Source organism: Mesoplodon mirus, assembly GCF_964341445.2.
Source record: "Mesoplodon mirus genome assembly, chromosome: 15".
NCBI classification, from domain to species: domain Eukaryota; kingdom Metazoa; phylum Chordata; class Mammalia; order Artiodactyla; family Ziphiidae; genus Mesoplodon; species Mesoplodon mirus.
The window spans coordinates 75,793,744-75,817,014 of NC_138991.1; the positions used below are offsets into that span (position 1 = coordinate 75,793,744).

The 23,271-nt window shown below is 39.8% G+C and overlaps 1 protein-coding gene across 1 annotated transcript in view; it reads left to right on the forward strand.

The window, feature by feature from the left end:
• The window catches only part of SLX4IP (SLX4 interacting protein), a 185,165-nt gene that overhangs the window by 141,458 nt on the left and 20,436 nt on the right, over positions 1 to 23,271 (forward strand). Inside the window, 2 exon segments of the mRNA XM_082600690.1 lie at positions 16,210 to 16,287; positions 20,797 to 20,885. Coding sequence (XP_082456816.1) covers positions 16,210 to 16,287; positions 20,797 to 20,885 — 167 coding nt within the window.

Here is a 23,271-nt window from a genome sequence, read left to right on the forward strand (position 1 = left end):
TCACGGACCCAGCCACTCCGCGGCATGTGGGACCCTCCCAGACCGGGGCACGAACCCATGACTCCTGCATCGGCAGGCGGACTCCCAACCACTGTGCCACCAGGGAAGCCCCCTGTTTGCTTTTTTAAATGATCAAAGTGCCGTTAAGGAAAAAAAAAGAATTCTTGATGTCATCAGGTATATAATCTGTCTTCAGAGTTCTCTGAATATCTCTTCAATTCTCTTATAGTTGGATTGTTCAAATCAGGGTACAAACAAGGTTGGTCCACACCCTGATTGCATTTGGATGATTCTCTTTACCTTAGATAAATATCTCTTTGAACCTATGGGAACACCCCTCCCAGTTTTTTTTTTTTTCTTGCTGTTTACTTGTTGAAGAAACTGGGTCAAGTATCCTCTGGAACTTCGCACAGTTTGGGTTTGACTGTATCTGCATGGTGATGTTAACACGCTCTTCCAGCCCTGTATTTCCTGTAACCTGGTAGTGACGGCTTGATGAGGTCTGGTCCCCTGTTGTTGTTTCTTGTGCAAGAATCCTTTGTGGTGGAGGGGGTGTACTTCCCACTGCATCTCACTGGGCAGCATGTGATGCCTGGTTTTATCTCATAATCTCATGTGAACAATGTGTATATGGTGAAAATGGAGTTTCTTATGATATTTTTATCAATCAGTATTTTTGATTGGTTCATTTGATATTTATATTATCAGTAAATATTGTGTCAGCAAAACAAAATTTAAAAGACCCCTTTACATATTCTTCTGAACTTTGCCGATAGCATCCATAGCTGGTTCCTTTTTTAACCTGAGCCTATATGAGATCTGATTTAACGTCTTAATTAAGATCATAAGTCATTGCATACCTATCACTTTAATTTTTTACACATCCAAATGATGTACATCTTATGTGAACTCTAAGGACTTGTGGAAGATAAGAAAAGGAAAAGCATGTGGTGTGTTTTTGTTTTTTTTCTTCTGTGAAAAAGTTTATCAGCAGGCAGTTAAAAAAGAGAGAGAGAAGAAAACAAAGAAGGCATGAGAGCTGTTCTTTGAAATCCTCCAGAGGTGCGATAATAATAGAGCTAATATGCATTGGCTTCTCATCAATTGCCTTGGTAGTTTGAGCCTTGAGTGCCTTAGAAATTAGCTTTCTCCCCATGCCTCTTCGCTGTTGCTATAGTATTCTTGCCAAAGGCCTATCTGTTTGTGTTTAAGGAACTCGTGTAATTTCTCTCTTACATTCACTTACAGAACTCGAATTTTGTTTTTGTCTTCCAACAACTCTGTAAAGTACCACCATTACTCTAGCGAGACTCTTGCTACTAATTTCATTATAACAGACCAGTAAATCAACAAAATAAGATTTAGAGCAGTGACTTCCAAACCTCAGCTGTGCATCAGAATCCCCTGGAGCTTTTTAAAAAGAATACAGTTCTCTGGCACCCACCTCAGATCTACATCGGGTTCTCGGATGGGGGGATACAGGAATCCTATGCATTTGTAAAAGACCCTAGCGTGGAGATTCAAATTCCTCGAGTGATTTAGATATGGGCAGGGAGCTCATGCTTGGGAGTTGGAAAGACTCTAGACCAGTAGGTGGTCACTTGAACTTCACAGTGGTTTATTTAATAACTAGAATAAACAGTAGGATTGATGATAAACTTTGGGCATATTTGGTGTTTTCATCCATGGCTTGAGTGAATGCATCAAAAATGGCAAAAGGACCTAGCACCTTGTAAAATGGGATACAAATCCCAAATGACAGTGACAATCCTGAGAGGAATGTTTGTTACAGACAAATGCTGACTAGCAAACATAGAACAGAAAACAGACTACGTCAACACGGAGGAGAAAGCAGTGACCGCATGTCACGAAGGACAGAGCCACGGTAAGGTCCTAACAGAACTCAGTGAGACAGTGCCTGTCCAGAAAGCCAGCACGAGCCTGGGGAACGGGAACAGGAGTGTGGTCCCAGAGGGACAAACGACGGTTTGCCTTTACTTCAGTAGTTTCCCCTGACACTCCTGTGCTGCCTCCTGTTTGCAGAGCTCCTGGAACAGATGTTTGTCTCTTTGTGCCCTCTTTCTCACCCTCATTCACTCTTCTACCATGAAGCCACCTCAGAAGTGCTGTCGACCACCTCTTAATTGTCAACTCCTAGTGTTTTCTACTTCCACCTTTACTAATGTATTTGACCTTGAAACTCTCTTTACCCTTAACTTCCGAGACCTCACTCCCATGGTTATCCCTCTTCCCGTCTGACCACTCCTGTGGGCGCCTCTTTCTCTGCTGACCCTCATCCGCTTCATTTCTTGCTTGGCATGCTCCACCATGGACCTCTTTTCCCTTTGGTCAGAGTTGCCTCAGTATATATCTCCAGACATCACTTCTCCTCTGAAGTCCACACCTTATTTTCATTTGCTTCCCAGACAGCCGTTCCCAGATATCTCATAGGTCCTTCTGTCTAAAGCTTGGTTCATTGTCTTACCAATTCTCCCCACCCTTCCTGTTCCTTAGCAAGCCCCCATTCACCAAGTCGACAAAGCTGGAAACACCGTCGTTGGAATTCACCCTCTCTATGCATGTTGTTTGTTGACCACCAAACCTGTCTCTGCTTCTGTCTCTGAAGTGTCCCTTGAATGTGTCCCTTTCTCATTAGTTCTATCACGACCGATAATCCTCACCTTCCCCCACTTGGCTTGCTGTAGCTTCTACCAATTTTAGCCAGTCTGTGCCACTGTGGAAATGTAGGCCCATGTGCTACATATTCTGATTTTTCAAGTAAAGCTGAAAATACATATTTTCATGTAAACTTGCCCAATCCTTAAAATGTTTGTAACTAATTAAAAAACTTTTATAACACCACGTGCACCTTCGTAGGCCACTAGTTTGTGATTTTTTATTTAAACATAAGATAAAAATATTATAAGAAAATGATAATGTAAGTGATTTTGTTGTCTTTTGGCATGGGCAAAAGCTTTATGTCAGAATTTCAGAACAATATGTGTGTTTTACTAAATAAAAGTGGAAAATACTTTGGCAAAATAAAAAACACTATAAACAAAGTTAAAATATAAATGATAATATGGGAAGAAAACATTTTCAGATAAAAGATTAATGTAATTATTGTAAAATTATGCTTACAAATCAGTGAAAAAAATAAACTAAAAACAGCTCTGCACCCTAATAGAAATGAACAAAGGACATATAGAAATACAAATGTATCTGAAATAAAGTTTGTCCTTACTTGCAGTTAAAGAACTGGAAATTAAAAAGCCATGAGCCGTGAGCATTAACCTATTAGGCAGTTAAAGGCAGATTGCTCAATGTTGGTATGAATATGGGGAAATGGACATGATGTTATACTCTTGGTGGGAATGTGAATTAGAATTTTTTTTTCTGGAATGGAATGTGGCAATATCACATCAGTCAGAGTTTCAACAGGATCCCGGCAAATTAGGAAAAGAGAAAATGGATTCATCATAAGAAAAATCAAAGTTCTAGGAGAACAGTGAAAAAGGCATTGGAGGTGGGAATTAAAGTGAAAAAGACTGACAAATTTCTAAAATGAGTGAAGGATGTATTCTCTGATTTAAGAAATCTCAGCAGATCCCAGCAGGATAAATTTTTCAAAAGATCTTAGATATATTGCAGTAAATTCCCAAATGCCAAAGACTTAAAAGAGGTCTTAAAAGCTGCCAGAAGGAAAAGACAGATCATCTTTTTAAAATCAATCAATTAATTAACAGCAAAAATGTAATCCAAGGTACTGGAATGATTTTTTTCAGAGTCCTGAGAAAAAAATAATTGTCAACCTAGGATTCTATATTCTGTGAAGTTGTTTTTCAAGACTGAAGGTGAAATAAAGGCATTTCAAACAGAGAGACAACTGAAAAAGCTTGCTATTCACAAAATGTCATTATAAGGACTTCCAAAGGCTCTTCTTTAGGAAGCAGGGCATGATCCCAGGAAAGAGGCCGGAGGAGCAGTCAGATGTGAACAAAGAAAATGATTACTATGTGGGTGCAACAAAGCAACAGAAGTGAATAATTTATAGGATTTATAAAAATCAAGATAAAGCTAAAATCCTGGAAAGCATTGGCAGATATGTAGTGGGAAGAGGGGCATGGGTGATTAGTAGGTCTTGACTTTTTGGAAGGAGGTAAAAAGGTAGACTAGCTTTAGACTTGTTAGGTTAAATGTTCATTTGAAAAATTATAGTGTGACACTGCAAGAAGGAAGAAGGGAAATGGAAATAAGGGAGGAAAAACAAATCAATCAATCCAAGATGGCAATGAAGCTTTACAAAGCAAACAGAGAGAAAGTGAAGCAAATAAAAAAATAATAGCTATTAATCCATATCTATTGATAAGTGTGGTCAAATATTTTAAAGACTAGATTGTTAAAGATTTTATTCATATGCTATTTATAAGAGATATTCCTAAAACAGAAGACATCAGAAAAGTCAAAAGTAAGAGGAAGGAAAAGGGTATACTAGATAAATAGCACTGAAAAGCAAGCTGGAGCAGGTATATTAGTATCAAATCAAAAAATATTTAAGGCAGAGAACATTACTCAAGTTAAGGAAGACCACTGACTATTGAGTAAAGGTTCAGTTTATGTTGAACAAATAAAAATTCTAAACCTCTGTGTACATAATACAGTTCCCCAAAGTATCATGCAAAATGGACAGAACTGAAAAGAAATGGATAAATGCACCATCATAAAGAGAGATCTTAACCCACCATTCTCATTAATAAATTGATCAAAAAGATGAAAAGATAAGAAGGATATGAAAGATTTGACCAAAACAAATAACAAGCTTGAACCAGTGGACATATTTTATATCCAGAGAATACTCATATTTATCAAAACATACAGAGAACATTTACGAAACTAGATCACATTAGATTGTTAAGCAAGCCTCAAAAAATTTCACAGAATATGATCATGCAAGATAAATCACATTCTGGGGACTTCCCTGCTGGAACAGGGACTTAAGAATCTGCCTGCCAGTGCAGGGAACACGGGTTTGTGTCCTGGTCTGGGAAGATCCCACATGCCACAGAGCAACTAAGCCTGTGTGCCACAACTACTGAGCCTGTGCTCTAGAGCCTGCAAGCCACAACTACTGAGCCCGCATGCCACAACTACTGAAACCCGCACGCCTAGAGCCTGTGCTCCACAACAAGAGAAGCCACCATAATGAGAAGCCCATGCACCGCAACGAAAAGTAGCCCTCGCTCACCACAACTAGAGAAAGCCCACATGCAGCAACAAAGACTCAATGCAGCCAAAAATAAATAAAATTTTTTTAAAAAGATAAATCACATTCTCTAATTTAGAAATTAGTAACAAAGAGATACTTTTGGAAATTAAAAATCATAGTTGTACATAATATGTGGGACAGAAAGGAAATCTGAATTGAAATCAGAAAATATTTAAAGCGAATGATAATTAAAAGACTACTTTCCAGAAGTTGTAGGGCACACCTACATAGAGCAATTTGTAGCTTATATTAGAAAAGGAGAAAGGCTGAAAATGAATAAGTTAAGCATCTAGCTTAAGAAGTTAAAGAACAAATTAATAAACTCAAGGAAAATAGAGGAGAGAAATAAAAGAAATAAAGAAATTATACAGGAAATGTATAGTAGAAAGGATTCTTTAAATAGCTCAAATTAAGTATTTTTAAATAAATTTTCAAGAATAAAAGTGGTCAAAATCAAGGGTGAAAAAGGCGAACAGAATTACTAGATGTAGAAATACTAGTAATGAAAAAAAGATGTAATTAGATGTCAGTGGAAATTAAAAGACTAATTAAAGACTATTAAGAACAACTTCATGCTAATAAATTTGAAAACTTAGATGAAAGGAAAAAAAATCATAGAAAAACATAAACTGCAAAGTTGAGCTAAGAATAAAGAGAAAACCTGAATAGATTCAATTAAACAATTTAGACCACTACTTCAGAAAGTACCAGGTCTGGATATTTTACCAAGGAATTCCCTCAAAATTTAAGAAATAGATAATTCCAGTTTTATACAATCGAATAAGAGTTAACATTTCCAACTCATTTTATGAGGTTAGTATGATTTGACACTAAAACCAGATAAGGACAATAAAAGAGAGGAAAATTACAAGTCAATTTCATTCAAACATAAAAGCAGAAATCCTAAACTAAATGTCAGCAAACCAAATTTTGCAATGTAGAAAAAAATCATGACATCATGCTAAGTTGGTTCATCATTAGAAAGCCTGTTAGTAGTATTTACAACATTAAAACGTTAGAGGAGAACAATGCATATGATAACTAGATGCAGAAAAAGCAGCTGTCATTCATGATAAAAACTCTTGGAAAGATTAGGATTGCGTCTATAAAAAGTCTACAGCAGGGCTTCCCTGGTGGCGCAGTGGTTGAGAGTCCACCTGCTGATGCAGGGGACACCGGTTCATGCCCCGGTCTGGGAGGATCCCACATGCCGCGGAGCGGCTGGGCCTGTGAGCCATGGCTGCTGAGCCTGCGCGTCCGGAACCTGTGCTCCGCAACGGGAGAGGCCACAACAGTGAGAGGCCCGCGTACCGCAAAAAAGGGGAAAAAAAAAAAAAAAAGTCTACAGCAAATATTGTTCTCAGTGGTGAAACATTAAAAGCATTCCTTTTACAACTGAGAGCACCACAAAGATGCCTACTACAATATTCAGTAATTACTGGAGGTTCCAGCCCAAACAATAAACAGGGAAGATAATACAGATGAAATATTGGAAATAAAGAACAAAAGGATCATTTTGGGGGTAAATGAATACATAGAAAAGTCTAAAGGATATATGCAGACTAATTATTAGAATTAATAAGAGAATTTCATAGGTTTTTCAGCTGCAGGTCCATACACAGAAATCAATTACAATAGCAGACAGTTGGAAAATGTAATTTTTAGGAGCTAACATGTACAATGACAACATAAAAAAAATAGGAAGTACCTCATAATAAACCTAATAAAATATGCAGTAAATTTATATAGAAAAATGTTACACTTTATTGAAAGACATTTTAAAAGTCCTTAAAAATAATTGGGAGATTTACCATGTTAAATGCATAGGAAGTCTCATTATCATCAAGTTGTTAGTTTTCTTCACCTTGATCTATAGATTCAAGGCCTTTTCTAATCAGACTCCCAACAGGGTTTTTTTATGCAGCTTGACAAGCTAATAATACTAATGTTCTATGACAGCATGGAGGGCCAAGAATAACTCCAGGTAATCCTGATGAAGACTAGAAACAGTGTTGGGGACCAGGAGAAGAATGTGCACTCCTGAATATTAAGATTTATTATAAATAAAGCTCAGGTAATTAACACAGTGTGCATTGACTGATAAGTCAATGGAGTAAAATAACTCAGGTCTATGTATGACAGAGCTGGCATTTCAGATCAGTAGGGACTTTCTATTGACTATTCTATTGTTTATTCATTGGAGTAAGAATGAAAGTGGATTCCTCACAGATACCATACACAAAGTCAATGCACACAACATTGAGATTTTTTTAAAAATCAGATTATAAAGCAGCATTAAAAGATCATGTCTCCATCTTTGTAAAGAGAGAGAAGAATATATGTGTGATTATATATCTTGAGAAAAATCTGGAGGGTATCAAAGTCAAGGTGACAAAGTGACTATTTCTGGGTGGTTGGATGGTTGATGATTTAACCTTCTCTTTATGTCTCCTTTTTGTTTTTGTTTAGTTTTTTTTTTAATACATTAAGTATACATTACCTTTAATTTGAAAAAAAAAAATTTCGTTTTCAATTTTTCCCCTATTTTTACTAGTTTAGTCTTCTTTTAGACTATTTTTTTAGAATTCTTTTTGGCAACTTCCAAACTGCCTCTTCCCTTCACACACAAAAATAACATTTTCATTGTGAGTTTGGTTGGAATTGTCTGGTGCATAACAGGCACTCAGTATGTTTGTTAAGTAAATAAATACGGGAACAATTCACATCTTTATACCGGTTAGCCCTTCCAACCAAGAACATGGTATGTTACTCAAATCTTTTCAAGCCCTTTTTTTTTTTTAATTAATATAAACTTTGTGATTTTTTGAAATACAGATCTCACACATTCATACAATTATTGTTTTCTAAAATAGTATAATCTTTCCATTTTTCCCCCACCTTGAGTCAAACCCTTAACTGTATATCTTTACCGTCAGGACTTAGAAGTGTCAGAAAGATGATTTAAACGTAGATAAATACATCCTGTGTCGTGAGATTAAGGACCAGGGTTTATTTAGCTTAAAATAAATGACTGTATTGCAACTGAATACCTATCTCCAAGCACGTGGTAGTGGCCAGCTTTCCTTCAGCTCTGCCAAAGACAGGACACAAGAAAATGAACTTCAACTAAAGTGTGAGCAATTCAGATTAGAGATTGCAAACTGGCAGTGCGAAGCTGAAGTGGCCCTCAGAAGCATTATTTTGGACTGCACGACAGAGTTTAAAAATTTGAATTCATTGCTAATTTAAAATTTGGGACATCTCACATAAAAATTTAGATGTCCAGCTTTTCTGGCAAGGCTTAAAATCTGGTACCCTGCACCCGAGTTTCCAGCAGCAGCTGACGGCTGGAGTTCAGTAGCAGCTGTCCCCTTTAAACCAGGTGTGTGCTTTCTCCAGTTCACCTCTGTCAGAACCCAGCCCTTTCCTGTTACCTGTCTTGCCCCTTAAGCATTTAAGTGTACAACCTCAATTCAAGTGGTAAAGGAAGAACTGAGTTGTACATGTATAGGTATGGCATTTTTCATTCAGCCTTTCAGTACTGTTTTTTAAATATGGTTTAAACGAAATTGAGTTATTTGTAGCGAGGTGGATGGACCTAGAGTCTGTCATACAGAGTGAAGTAAGTCAGAAAGAGAAAAACAAACACCATATGCTAACACATATATATGGAATCTAAAAAAATAAAAGGTTCTGATGAACCTAGGGGCAGGACAGGAATAAAGACACAGATGTAGAGAATGGACTTCAGGACATGGGGAGGGAGAAGGGTAAGCTGGGACGAAGTGAGAGAGGCATGGACATATATACACTACCAAATGTAACATAGATAGCTAGTGGGAAGCAGCTGCATAGCACAGGGAGATCAGCTCTGTGCTTTGTGACCACCTAGAGGGGTGGGATAGGGAGGGTGGGAGGGAGACGCAAGAAGGAGGGGATATAGGGATATATGTATACATATAGCTGATTCACTTTGTTATACAGCAGAAACTAACACACCATTGTAAAGCAATTATACTCCAATAAAGATGTTAAATAAATAAATAAATATGGTCCTAATAAGCGGGAAGTAGAATAGGTGACTTCTCAAAGATCTTTCTTGTCCTGTGAGTGTGCAATCCTGTTGGAATAAATCCTATGGTTCAAGAACTCTTTTTCTCAGTGTACATGGTCGTCGAAGCTGCAGTGGGCCCTGTGTAAGACAGGGAGCCCACAGAGGTCATGCTTCATCTGGCATCCTCGTCTTGGGCACAGGAAGTTTGACAGCTATTGCAGAGGGACCTGCTTCAACAACCAGCAGTTCAAACAACTAACTACCTCATTTAGAAGGTTTGTTAAAACTCTGTGTTGCTTTTATGCATAGTTATATAAATGTGAGTGAAGGATTTTATAGGTAACTTTGAGTTTTATAAGTACTCAGTATCACATCATTCCCATGATTACCGTGGGGACCATCGTCTTGAATATCATTTCATCTGTGCTTGAATGTTATCTAATCACGGTTTTCGTATTTAACGTTAAGGGCATATTTTTATAAACAAAATAGTGGGAAAGTGGTATGCGAAAGAAATCTAAAGTGATAGTTGCTCAGTATGTTTTATTTTCATTTTTGTCCGCCCCGAGAAGCTTTCTCATTCAGTGTTAACAATCTCTGATAGATCCTGTAGATAATAAAATTAATAGCACATGTGGCCTGTGGTATTACATACAAAGTCAGTGAGGTTACAGGTAGAAAATTTGTTTTTTTCTAAGTTAATTTGGCCTCAAGTAATTATTTTGTTCACAGGTTTTTTTTGTTTGTTTTTTTAATGGAACTAACCAGTTTGCCCATTTGTTTTGGCATCAAATAGACATAGTTTTATTGTGACTCAGAGTCCAGTTCTGTCCTTATTTAAAGACATGAAATGTTATCTCAAGGGAACTTTTTTGGAGTCTCTAAATGTCTTGGGTAATAAGTGAAACTTTTAGCCCAGGATCAAATATTCCACTTACCCACCCAAATTGTTTCCCAGTTGTGGTCTTAGACTGGGTTCCTGTGTGTGTCTTCTTAAACTTAGGACAGGACACTTGTTTTTTGGTTCCCACAGAACAGTTTCTTTCTACAACCCCACTGACATCAGCAATGGTAAAGGTCGCACTTAGGCCTACAAAATGTTTCAACGGGCTCCATAAAGGCTTTTCAAAACCGGTGTCTTATACTTAGTTTTTCCTTTATGTTTCAAGAGATGGCATCAAACTTATGATTTCTCTACCCTTGACTGTCTGATAAGGACTGGTATGACTTTCCAAATAGACACAGTTTCAGAAGTCATGAGTTATAACTTCATTTCTCCTGAACTAAATAGCTTTAAAACACACATATTACCCATCTTTTAAATATATTATGTGCTCCTGGCCTAGTCTAGCACCGAGACATTGTCAATACTTGATAGGTGTCAGACCCTTCCTTCCTACTGTCTTATTAAATCTCACCCAAGTCTTCAGCTAGTGAATGAGCACTGACTCATGACCTCAGACTGGAAAGAGTCATAAGTCTGAACTGGTGCACAGTATGGAGCTGCTTCTAGTTCAGCCCATAGTCATCTGATTGCCACCAAGTCCCCTTTCTTAAAACAAATGTAGACCAATATGAGACCACTATCACACCTGCTTAGGTAAGCGTACCTTTGCTGAAAATTGAAGTGTCTATAAATTTAAGATTTGGTTTCTTCAAAATCAACTTTCGGACTGAATCTTCAAGTCGTGTGTGTTTCAGACTTGGAATTGTAATTATAGCTTTAGTCTGAACCTGCAATTTCCTGCAGCAGCTAAAGAAGCCATCAAAATTAATAAATGACTGGCATTCTAAAATAGCATGCAGGTTGAAAATTTGTATTTAGGCAACTGAGATATTTTCTTTAAAGTTCAAACCCTGAATGGGGGTCATTCTCTAGAAAAACTAGCCTGATCTCTTTAAAAGGTCAGAGTTATGGAAAAAAGGCAGAGATTATTTTATTATTCTAGGTGTAAGAGACATAACCAGATGCAATGCATGACCTTTGGTTGGATTCTAGTTCAGGAGGAAAGTCAGTGATATACATTTTGGGGGCATTTTGAGAATTTGAACATGGACTGTCTATTAGAGCAATAATGTCATGTCAGTTATGATCATAGTATTTTGTGATATAGGAAAATGTCATTGTCTGGGAGTCTGTGCTTGCATATTTAGGAGTAAAACGTCATGATGTCTACTCTGAAATGGTATAGCAAGTGGGTGTGTGAAATATGATACAATATTAACCATTACTGAGTATAGATGGTGGGCTTCTGGGTGTTCATGGCACTGTTTTTCCTCTTTCTGGGTGTTTGAAATTTTTCATGCTTGTGCGTGATGATACTAAGGAGGCAGTCACCTCTGGGAGAGAAGTGTTGTGGGACACAGTATGTCTTGCTGAGGCTGCCCTGTGGTTTGGGAGAAGGCTTTGCTGGAGGGGAGCCATGAAGTAGTGGGCGGAGCTCACTGTGAAGGGTGCTTACCTGCCCGGCTGTCCAGGGGCTCAGCAGGCTGACCCAAGGCAGTTTCCCAGGCTCCCCATGAATTGGTCTCCTAGTCGCCGTGGGAGAGGGCTTCCCACCATGATGCACTGGACCACAGCTTCCCCTTGGCAGTTTTGGGGAAGCTCAAGTCATGTTAGCCAGGAATCCCCTGGAAAACAAGAGAAGCCGGATAGTTTTACAGTAAAAACTCCATGTTGGATATTTGCTCTTAGTGTCTTGGGACTATGAAATGTAACAACCCAAATAAACGACCACTCCCTTCAAAAGTATTACTCATTGGAGCACAGTACTACTTAAAACTAATCTATTGCCTTGCTAAGCCAGGATGGAATATGTTCAACTCATACTTGATTTTTTTTTTTGTTTTTTCCTTTCTATTCATGAAATCTCTGAATTTCTAATAAAGCCACTTGGAACAGTTTATTTTAGACAGAATGTGAAATGAAATAGTAGCAGAACTCTGTCCTTAAAACATGGACCACCCTTTCTTTCTCTCACAAATATTACTGACCCCTGCCCCCTTTTTTTCTTGGATACTTAATGTTCTTTGGTGAAGAACAGAAGGAAGTACATGTGGTAACAAGTCATCATCTGGGGCTTCATTGCAAGGTTGTCTGTAGAAAGGTAGCTGGAAGTGCAGCAGCTCTTTATAAAGTACGGAATGCGGGAGGCACAGGGATGGGAGACTTTTGGGGCTGCTTGGGGGCCATGGGAGACGATGGCTTCCTGCTGGTACTGAATGTCTCATGACATTAAGCAACGCAGAAATATAGATTATTTCTAGAAGTAGACGTACCTGAAGACTCCTGGTGGAAAGGTGCTCCCACTACAAAGCAGTCCTCTCTCTAACCCCAATCTCTTTCTGTGGCTACAGACAGTTTTTTCAAATTAAGGAGGCCCACAGTAGCTCAAAGGAAACAGGCATCCTTAAGTGTGATTTATAAGTGCCTCTGGATCTTGGAATACCATTGTCATGTAGTTTTCAGATGAATATCACTTTATGATTTCCATTTTGCTTCTTCCCCGGCTGGCCCTGACCCTGGTTCCGGGCATTTAGAACATCAGTGTTGCAAGCTGGTGCCCAAGAAAGGGAAGCAGAGGGCCTCCTGGATTCTTTGCCAAGCTGCTACTTAGCTTTCGAGAGTCGTGGAGCTTTACGTTAACCCTGGAGAATACAGAATCTCAGTAGCCTGCTCAAGTCTGTGAAGCCAGTTTCATTGAAGAGCAAAGATAATGTAGTCTTTGTCACTGCCTATTATCTATGGATACATGAAGTACAACTCCCTAAGCATTTCAGTTCAGTATATTTCAACAGCAGTGAGTTTCTTCGTTTACATATCAAAACTAGTTTGCCGTAAGAACTGACACAAATACTTCTTGTGTCTTCTCTCTCTTCAAGTTTCTCTTTAAACAATAAGGTTTCCGACAGCCAGTAGAATTTGAACTAAGCAGGTACAAATCTCTTTTACATGGCGAACTTACCATTTCTCTTATAGGTGCCGTTCGACAGGGTCTTCCACTAAAACCATAACAAGACACCAGCTGAGGAATGACTGCCTTTAACATAATCCTGTCCGGGAGGGTGGGGCACAGAAGAGGAAGGATTTCAATAAACTCATTTCTCCTAGTCATGTCCGTAGTTAAACAGTCAGAATTTGACTTATACTGCTTTATTTTTCTATAGGGGAAGGTGTCCTACTGAGACAGCTGACCAAGCAGGATTTAGTTATTACTCAAGTGGTATCTCCAGATACCAGGCTTCCTGAGCTCGAGCTCGAGCTTTCCTAGTCGACTTCAGATTTAGCGCCTTCCTCCTAATAACACTTTATCGCTGGAGATTTTGTACAGGGAAAAGAGTTTTGAAAATTTGAGCATGCCATCTGACTCTTGAGCACCTGGAACTATAAGCATGAAGTGTGGTCCACCAGCAAAGGCAGAATGGCTTCGATGTTGCATGTTTGTTGCTGTTGTCAGCCCTTTGGAAGCCTCACATGATAAATCGTTACTTTGAAAATCACCTTTCTTTGTGTGTTTGTAAATCCCAAATTGTTAAGGACTCCTCTCTTACCATCCCCCTCCCCCAATAGTAGGACAGATAAACAGATGTGGATATCCCTTCCACTCTCTCGGTGACCTAAGGGCTGAAGTATTTGTTTTAAAGCACTCAGAATAATGCCAGTGGTGTGCGTATTTGGTTTGACACTTTAAGCAGAAGAAAGCCACATGACCAAAGTGCAACCCACTTCAAGTATGTCAGGAAAACATATATTTCATCTCAGTAAATCTGGAGATTATCCCATCATAGATGTCACTGTTATTTCGAAATCCCCGTGACTGAAGCGGTTGTGCTGTCAGAGCCGTAGCTTGTATAGACAGAACATCGAGTCTGTGGTCACGGATGTTCTGGATCTTTCTACGAGGGTGACAGAAGGATACTTGAATGTAAAACTGGAAACTTTAATTGTGTTCTTTATGTACAAGTTATTTCAAAACAATCATAATGATAGTCTTTGGAGGACCCAGTGGGCCTGGAGACCACCTCTTTTAACTCCTCGACCTTCCAATTTCATGAATAAAATACTGTCTTTAAGAGTTAGCAATTTTCTGAGGTTGTTTTAGAACCTGGGAACCCTCACCAATCTTTGGTGGGCCTTTCACTTCTGATTCTTCCACCAAGTACTGGACTGTGTTAACCGGACGATTTTACTTGATTATTTCAGGAGAGTCATGAGGAGAGTAGTTTATACCTGGAGGGGGGCTGGAAGGAAGGAAGGAAGGAACTATGCTGGTACTTCCTGTGAGCCACCTGAAATTCCATTGCCACCCTGTAAGGTGAATAGTAATGTCTCCATCATCACAGATGGAATGCACTCCTTTGGACCAGGCTTCTTTCACTTAACATCATGTTTGCGAGATTCAGTTCTGATATTGCCTCTAGTTGTAGCTTATTCACTTTTAGGGGCAGAGTAGGATTGCACTGTGTGACTATTACCTCCTCCCTTTTTTTCAATTAAAAATTCTACTTTTGGGCTTCCCTGGTGGTGCAGTGGTTGAGAGTCTGCCTGCTGATGCAGAGGACATGGGTTCGTGCCCCGGCCCGGGGGGATCCCACATGCCGCGGAGCAGCTGGGCCTGTGAGCCGTGGCCGCTGGGCTTGCGCGTCCGGAGCCTGTGCTCTGCAGCAGGAGAGGCCACAGCAGTGAGAGGCCCGTGTACCACAGGAAAAAAAAAAAAAAAAAAAAAAAAAAAATTCTACTTTTGTTGGGTATTTACATTGGTTCCAGTTTGGGACTTTTGTGAAAAGTGCTATTAATGTTCTGTGTGTTTATGCTTAAGTTCAGCTTTAGATGCTGAAGGAAGCTGTACCATTTCATACTTCCACCAGCAGTGCATGAGAATTCCCATTTGCCCACATTATTGCCAACACTTGGTACTCTTGGCCTTTTTCAGTTTGGCCATTCTGGTGGATTGGAGAGTTTTCTTTCTGCCTCTTCTCTTTTCTTGGGTTGTGGGGGGAGGTTCATGTCCTATTTCTTTTCATCTCATCCTATATAAAGGCTTTACTGCACTTGAATTAGAATAACTTACTTACAGGCGAAATACACCCATCTTCAAAAAGGTATTCAACTCTTCTTTCTGTGAGCTGATAAGTAATGAGCGTCAGAAGGTGGCCAAGATTGGTGCACCAGCTCAGCCTGAATTAATCCTCCAACCTGGAGGGACTGGTTGTTAGGCCTGTTTGGTCAGACCTCATTTATTCCAATTTACAGATAAAGTAACTGAGCTGCTTCAGGGACTGGAGGCTCTTCCAGGTGCCGTGGCCGGGCCTCCTGGAAGAGCTAAGCGTACACTGTTCACCCCTTCCTCTAAGCGAGGCCCTTTATGGATTCTCTTCATCTTTTGCTCACTAGGTGATCATTGAATGCTTACTGGATGGCAGGCACTGGGCTGGGCCCGTGGGATTCAGTCACAAACAAGCTTATTATCTAATGCTGTCTTCTTTCACTTTACAGGTTCGTTTGTTTGTTTGTTTGTTTTAATGGGGTATACTTGATTTACAAAGCTGTGTTAGTTTCAGGTGTACAGCAAAGTGATTCAGTTACACATATACACATATTCATTCTTTTTCAGATTCTTTCCCCATATAGTTCATTAAAGAGTATTGAGTAGAGTTCCCTGTGCTGTTCAGTAGGTCCTTGTTGGTTATCTATTTTATGTATAGTAGTGTGTGTATGTTAATCCCAAGCTCCTAATTTATCCCTCCCCCTCCACATTTGCCCTTTGGTAACCATGGCTTTGTTTTAGAAATCTGTGAGTCTGTTTCTGTTTTGTAAATATGTTCATTTGTATCATTTTTTAAATTAGATTCCACATATGAGTGATATCATATGATATTCACTTTACAGGTTATGGCTTTCACATCACAGCCTATTTCCTCAAGAGAGGGATACGTCTCCGCTGCCTCGTGGGCTCACAGAATGCAGGTGAGAAGCTGATTTCTCGGGTCATCAGGCATTCTGCACAATTAACGTGTCCTTAGAGAAGGGGTGAAAACTAAGGAATGAAGATTCCTAGTTGCCTCATAGCCTTCATGACACTTAGTATTTGCAAGCACTTGTGATTATTTGTGTTTCATCTTGCACTGTTTACTGCCTGCCTGAGCGCAGTGAGTGGTGCCACGCTCCACTTTCCTTTCCTGCTGCATCTTGGCACTTTCCTTGAGCTTCCAGGGTGACTGTCAGGCAGTTAAACTGTGACTCACTTCACCATTGTCTGTGCACACCAAGGCCCAGGAGTACAGAGCAAGCACGTGCACAAGAAAATGCTTTCCTAGGTGTGTGATGAGGCCTGCTTTCCCCCCTCCCTGGCCCCCGTTTCCCCAAGTCAAGACGTCCACTGAGGAAATGATTTCAGACGTGTCCAGCCAACAACAACAGAGTCAGATGCTAACAACCGGAAAGAAAATCTAGCTCAGCTTCCTTGGATGATTTTAGTACATAAGACATGAAACAGGGACTTTAAAAAGTAACTGTGTGGAGGTTTGCTCTTGGAATCTGCAGTTACCTGCATTTTCTTTTTTTTTTTTTTTAATGAATCTTTATTGGAGTATAATTACTTCACAAAACTGTGTTAGTTTCTGTTGTACAACAAAGTGAATCAGCTATATGTATACATATATCCCCATATTCCCTCACTCTTGAGCCTCCCTCCCACCCTCCCTATCCCACCCCTCTAAGTCATTGCAAAGCACCAAGCTGATCTCCCTGTGCTATGCTGCTGCTTCCCACTAGCTGACTATTTTACATTTGGTAGTGTATATATGTCGATGTTTTGCCCCAGCTTCCCCCTCCACCCACCCCCCTCCATGTCCTCAAGTCCGTTCTCTATGTCTGCATCTTTATTCCTGCCCTGCCACTAGGTTCATCAGTGCCATTTTTTTTTTTTAGATCCCATATATATACGTTAGCATACGGTATTTGTTTTTCTCTTTCTGACTTAACTTCACTCCATATGACAGACTGTAGGTCCATCCACCTCACTACAAATAACTCAATTTCATTTCTTTTTAATGGTAATATTCCACTGTATATATGTGCCACATCTTCTTTATCCATTCATCTGTCGATGGACACTTAGGTTGCTTCCATGTCCTGGCTATTGTAAATAGTGCTGCAATGAACACTGTGGTACATGTCTCTTTGAATTATGGTTTTCTCAGGGTATATGCCCAGTACTGGGATTCCTGGGTCATACGATGGTTCTATTTTTAATTTTTTAAGGAACCACCATACTGTTCTCCATAGTGGTTGTATCAATTTACATTTCCACCAACAGTGCAGGAGGATTCCCTTTTCACCTCAAACTATACTACAAAGCTACAGTAATCAAGACAGTATGGTACTGGCACAAAAATAGAAATATAGCTCAATGGTACAGGATAGAATGCCCAGAGATAAACCCATGCACCCACACACATATCGTCACCTAATTTACGACAAAGGAAGCAAGAATATACAATAGAGAAGAGTCAGCCTCTTCAATAAGTGGTGCTGGGAAAACTGGACAGGTACATGTAAAAGAATGAAATTAGGACACTGCCTAACACCATACACGAAAATAAACTCCAAGTGGATTAAAGACTTAAATGACCAGACACTATAAAACTCTTAGGGGAAAACATAGGAAAAACACTCTTTGACATAAACCACAGCAAGATCTTTTTTGACCCACCTCCTAGAGTAATGAAAATTAAAAAAATAAACAAATGGGACCTAATGAAACTTAAAAGCTTTTGCACAGCAGAGGAAACCATAAACAAGATGAAAAGACAACCCTCAGAATGGGAGAAAATATTTGCAAACAAAAACAACAGACAACAGATTAATCTCCAAAAATATGCAAACAGCTCATGGAGCTCAATATCAAAAAAACAAACAATCCAATTAAAAAATGGGTGGAAGACCTAAATAGACATTTCACCAAAGAAGACATACAGATGGCCAAGAGGCACATGGAAAGATGCTCAGCATCACTAATTATTAGAGAAATGCAAATCAAAACTACAATAAGGTATCACCTCACACCGGTCAGAATGGCCATTATCAAAAAATCTAGAAACAGTAAGTTCTGGAACGGGTGTGGTGAAATGGGAAGCCTCCTGCACTTTCCTAACTTTAAGTGTCAGTCGACTATGTTACTCTCACAGTGGGGCCTTCCACTCTGTTCAGTTCTCTTAGTAAAATAAGCCAGTTAACTTTGTATCTATTAAAATACAGCCTAGCTACCCTTCCTGGTAGGGACTGCCATTGCCTAAATCTTTACTTTATTTAAATATTGACATAATATAAATCTCAGTTATAACCTAAGCAGAGTGAAAGGGTACATAAGTGGCTTTCTGTTTATATAATACCTGGCACCAAATTGTTTAAAATCTGCCATTCTAGCATTCTTATTTTCTTTTCTTTTTTTTAAATTTATTTATTTTTGGCTGCATTGGGTCTTTGTTGCTGTGCGCAGGCTTCCTCTAGTAGTGGCGAGTGGGGTCTACTCTTCGTTGGAGTGTGCTGGCTTCTCATTGCAGTGGTCTCTCTTGTTGCAGAGCACGGGCTCTAGGCGCACGGGCTCCAGTGGCTATGGCTCGCGGGCTCTAGAGTGCAGGCTCAGTAGTTGTGGTGCACAGGCTTAGTTGCTCCGTGGCATGTGGTATCTTCCCGGGCCAGGGCTCGAACCCGTGTCCCCTGCATTGGCAGGCGGATTTTTAACCACTGCACCACCAGGGAAGCCCTAGCGTTCTTATTTTCAAGAGGAATCATTTGATAGAACTGATCCTTTTGAATTCTAGTTCTGATCCACTAATGAGCTATGTTTGAAGATTGTGATATTGGGGGGCAGGGGTGCAAATAATGAATTCTGAGGCTCAGTTTCCCCTTCCATAAAGCAGGAAGTGGACTGTTTACCTTTTATCTCAATAAGGTATTGGAAGAATTAGTGAATAAATACTAACTGCTATGTTAACTTTGTTTTTCTGCCTTTTCAATGTCCACCCTAGCCACCTAGCCAGATATAGCACCCATGTGGGTCAAAGTTTAAACACACTGGACCCCCTGAAATGGGGGTTTCTGCATGAGAAGGACTGGAGGGAGTCAGATCAGAATTAGCAGGTTAGGCCCCAGTCGCGGAGACTGAATGTTCGCACGTCGCGTGGTGCGGAGCCAGGGTGGGGTTCTGAGCAGGGTAAGTGGAGCTCTTGTTGGAACTCCTGCCCCGCTTGCCCTGAGTAGAATGAATTGGAATAGAGAAGAGTGACCCCCCAAGGAGACAACAGTGGTCCCGGTGAGGAGAGAGCAGATCCCGGAACATCAGCTCGCTAGGCCTTTTGGTATCATTTAACCTCCCCGAGAGGTGTGAGGCGTTAACTGTGCAGAAGTTGTGTGTCTGTGGAACTGACACCTTCACGCTTGGCTTCCGTCACTACCTCAGTGCTCTCCCGTTGTCATCCGTTGTTGGAAATGTGCTATGTATGTAAAAGGCTTCACTTTCATGACTCATAATAAAAATTGGTCCCATCTAAGAGGAAGGTTTTCTCTTTTAGAAAAAGATGGCTTTATTTCTGTTATAAATATGATACGTCTTATAAAAAATATGCAGGCAATACAACCAAGTAAAAGAAGGGGAGAGGAGACCCTCCAACCCCCACCCCCCAGAATGTACACCGTTCACATCAGCTACGCATCCCTCCAAAGGTAGGTGGAGGCTGCATGAATGAATGGAGAGATGGATAGACAGATGGAGAAGGAGGCACACAGGTAGCATTTACCATTTTATAGTCCTTGTATTGAGTGTTGAGAAGTCTGGTTCTGTGATTCATTCAGTCTTCCCCACCCAGAAGTCAGTGGTTTTGCTTTAAGAAGTTGTAATAATAGATCACTGCAACTGTGGTATTGTTGTATCAGCTTTACTATTGCACATTTAACCATTTCCATAAGTTTGATCATTAATTCCTAATCAGTGACACTGCTGTTTTCATAGCCTGGTTCAGGTCAGTTGTAGGAGAACCTCTCCAAGACCAGGTGACCGAGGAGAGGATAAGTAAACTAGTAAGAACATTGTCGAGTCACGTTTTCAGATTTTCGTCACCTTCCTGTGTACGTCTGAACACTCACTAGTTAATGTCGACCCTATTTCCTAAATGTGAGTTCTGAACAGAAAACAGCAAACTGACACAGGGAAAGCTGTAAAGGCCCTGCCTGGGGGTTTCATGTGATATAATGGCCTAGGGGCTCAGGTGGACCCATCTGCAGCCTCCTCGGCCATCCCTAGAGCTTTGTGCTTGCCCCGCAGTATTGATAACAAACACTGAAATGAGGGGAGGGGGGAAGACACGTGTCTGATACATACATGCTTATTGCTGTAACTCAAAAGTCTGGGACCAAGCATTTCTGTGTTTAGTCTTTTGATACCTTTAGTAATGTTATTTCCTTCATTTTGTACAGAACTCCGGGTATTTCCCGACAGATTTGTGGTCTGCGTAAGTCAGCTTGCATTCAGTCATGATCTTTTGGCAAGTCAGAGTGAAGAGCTGGTATGTATGAAAAAAATTCTATAAGCAAATAAATCTGCTTAAATGATGAGTTATTATGAAAAATAGAAGAGTATTGTCTATTCTCATTCAGCTGTTGAGCCCTCAGTGCATGTTTTAAGGGACCAAAAAGTCTTACCTATTTTGCATGGTAATATTGATTAATTGATGTGCTGCTTCTTTTCTTGAAGACCCCTTGAAAATTTAGCATGATCAGTAGTATCTCTTCCATAGCAATGTAAAAATGAGAAAACATATCACAAAAACTGTGAAAATGCTTATCATAGTATTTAAATGAAATATAAAGCATTCTTTAAATGAAATGAAGCAAAATCCACATGTTTCCACTAGAAGCTTTCATTGGGGTCAGTGGCTTTTGAATTTTATTCCATGGTGAATCACTGACATTTTCATGAGAACCAGTACTTTTCCCCAGTGTGTTATTTCTTAGCTGATAGGGTTTGTTTTCTCTCTCTTTTCTCGTGCTAAGTTTTGAGCTCCATCAGTCCTATTTCTGTTTCGCTGGAGTTCTCTATGCAGACAAATGGATACTGAAAATTCACTCCTAATGTTATAGCTTACAGCTTTGTCTTTTAAGCTTAGCATATATGTTTGAGAGTCTCCTTGGTGTGTGTGTGTATCTTGCTGCAGTCACAGCTCAATCTATCAGAATTTACCTCTGTACCAATTTTTTTTTCATATTTTTAGACTTGGACTTGTGACTTGAAACTTTAACAAAGGGAAAAAAATCTAGCAGACGTTAAACATGGACATGAAGTATGACATGATTATTATGCTTCTAAAATAATTTATAGGGATATTAGATTATCCCTTATGTTTATTATTTTTTAATCCATTTGAAATTTGGCCCACATGGTCTAAAAACAGCTTCTTATCTTATCTTAAATAAATACATAGGAAAAGTGTTTTAGAGACTAGAAGGGTGAACAGAGACCCAGCAAAAGTAAAGAGCAGAGAATGCAGATTTAAATTTAGATACCTTCGTCTGTAGCAGATGAGCCCTTCAGAAAAGCCAGTGAGACCCGTATTTCATCTATCAATTAAACGCTAAGTATACATATTAAGTGAAATAAATGGGGCAAATCTGGTGAAAAGTATTGAAAGTTTATTTGTGAAGTATTTGTAGGATGTTAAGTTATCTTAGTAAATTAATAAATACTAAAGTCATAATGCTGTTGGCAAACAACTATAATGTAATATAGCTTAACTGATTCTCAGACCAATGAAGAAATTGATTTGTGGTTTGAGAAAACAACAATTAATTGTACCACAAAGTACTACTCTTTTCAGATGGAATACAGAAGAAATTAGATCTTGTATGATATGTTATATTAATATGTAATATTTTAAATTATTAAGGGTGAGTTAAAATGTCTCCATACAAATGAAATATTATCCTCCTTAGGGGCATTGGTATTTATACAGATGTAAGTTTCCTATAGCTGCTGTCATATAAATCTTATAATCTGGAGGACATCCTAAATGTTAAGAATTGTCATTCTGAAAAGTTGACCCGTCTGAGCCTTTTGCGTGAGCCAGTTCCGTGTTCTCATATTCAAAATGTTCTGACATCCAAGGATAACAGTGTCAGACTTAACCACGTTAGCTTATGAGAAAAGTGTCATTTACATCATGAGGATCTTTCACTGTTTGGAGTGCTTCTCTTTAGATGTGGTCAGTCTCTGTCTCTTGAGCTTCCCTTTTCCCCACCTCTGACCATCCTTCACATACACGCTTTCCCAGCCACACGTCTACAAGTCAGCTAACGCCTGGCACTGCCAGATGGCTCCACCCCAGGCACAGGCTCCGTGCGCCCCTCTGCGTGGCCAGCCTGCCTGTACGGCACCCCTCCTCACAGGCCTGTCCACTGCTTCCTCAAGCTCCTTCTCCCAGAACCGATAACATACCCAGGTCGAGCAGAGGGCCCGCTCTCCCACAAATGGCCCGTCCAGCCAAGGCCATGGTCCTTCCATTACAAGTGCCTGGGACTCTGTCCTCACTGATATTTGATGTCTGCAGATCCCTCCAGTCTCAGCTACTTAAGGATCAATAAACAATCCTTCCCTCCCAGAATTGCCTTCTGCCAGAGAGAAGGCAAAGTTACTCCGTTATTCTTACTCTCTCTCAGATGCCCAAAGCCAGTGAGGTCTGGCTGTCCTCTGAGTATCCCTTGAACTTCCTTACATTCCTTAAAGCTTCGAATTCTTTTATCAGTTTACACTGATACTCAGCAAAGGGCCGATCCGTCTCATTTTCTCTTGGTAGTTGCTCTCCAGGAATGTCTGACTGAGTGAGGCCTGGGGAATGGGCTTCCTGAGCAGCTGTATCAGAGGGACTTTTTTGGTATAAATGTCAATTATTTTTCCTA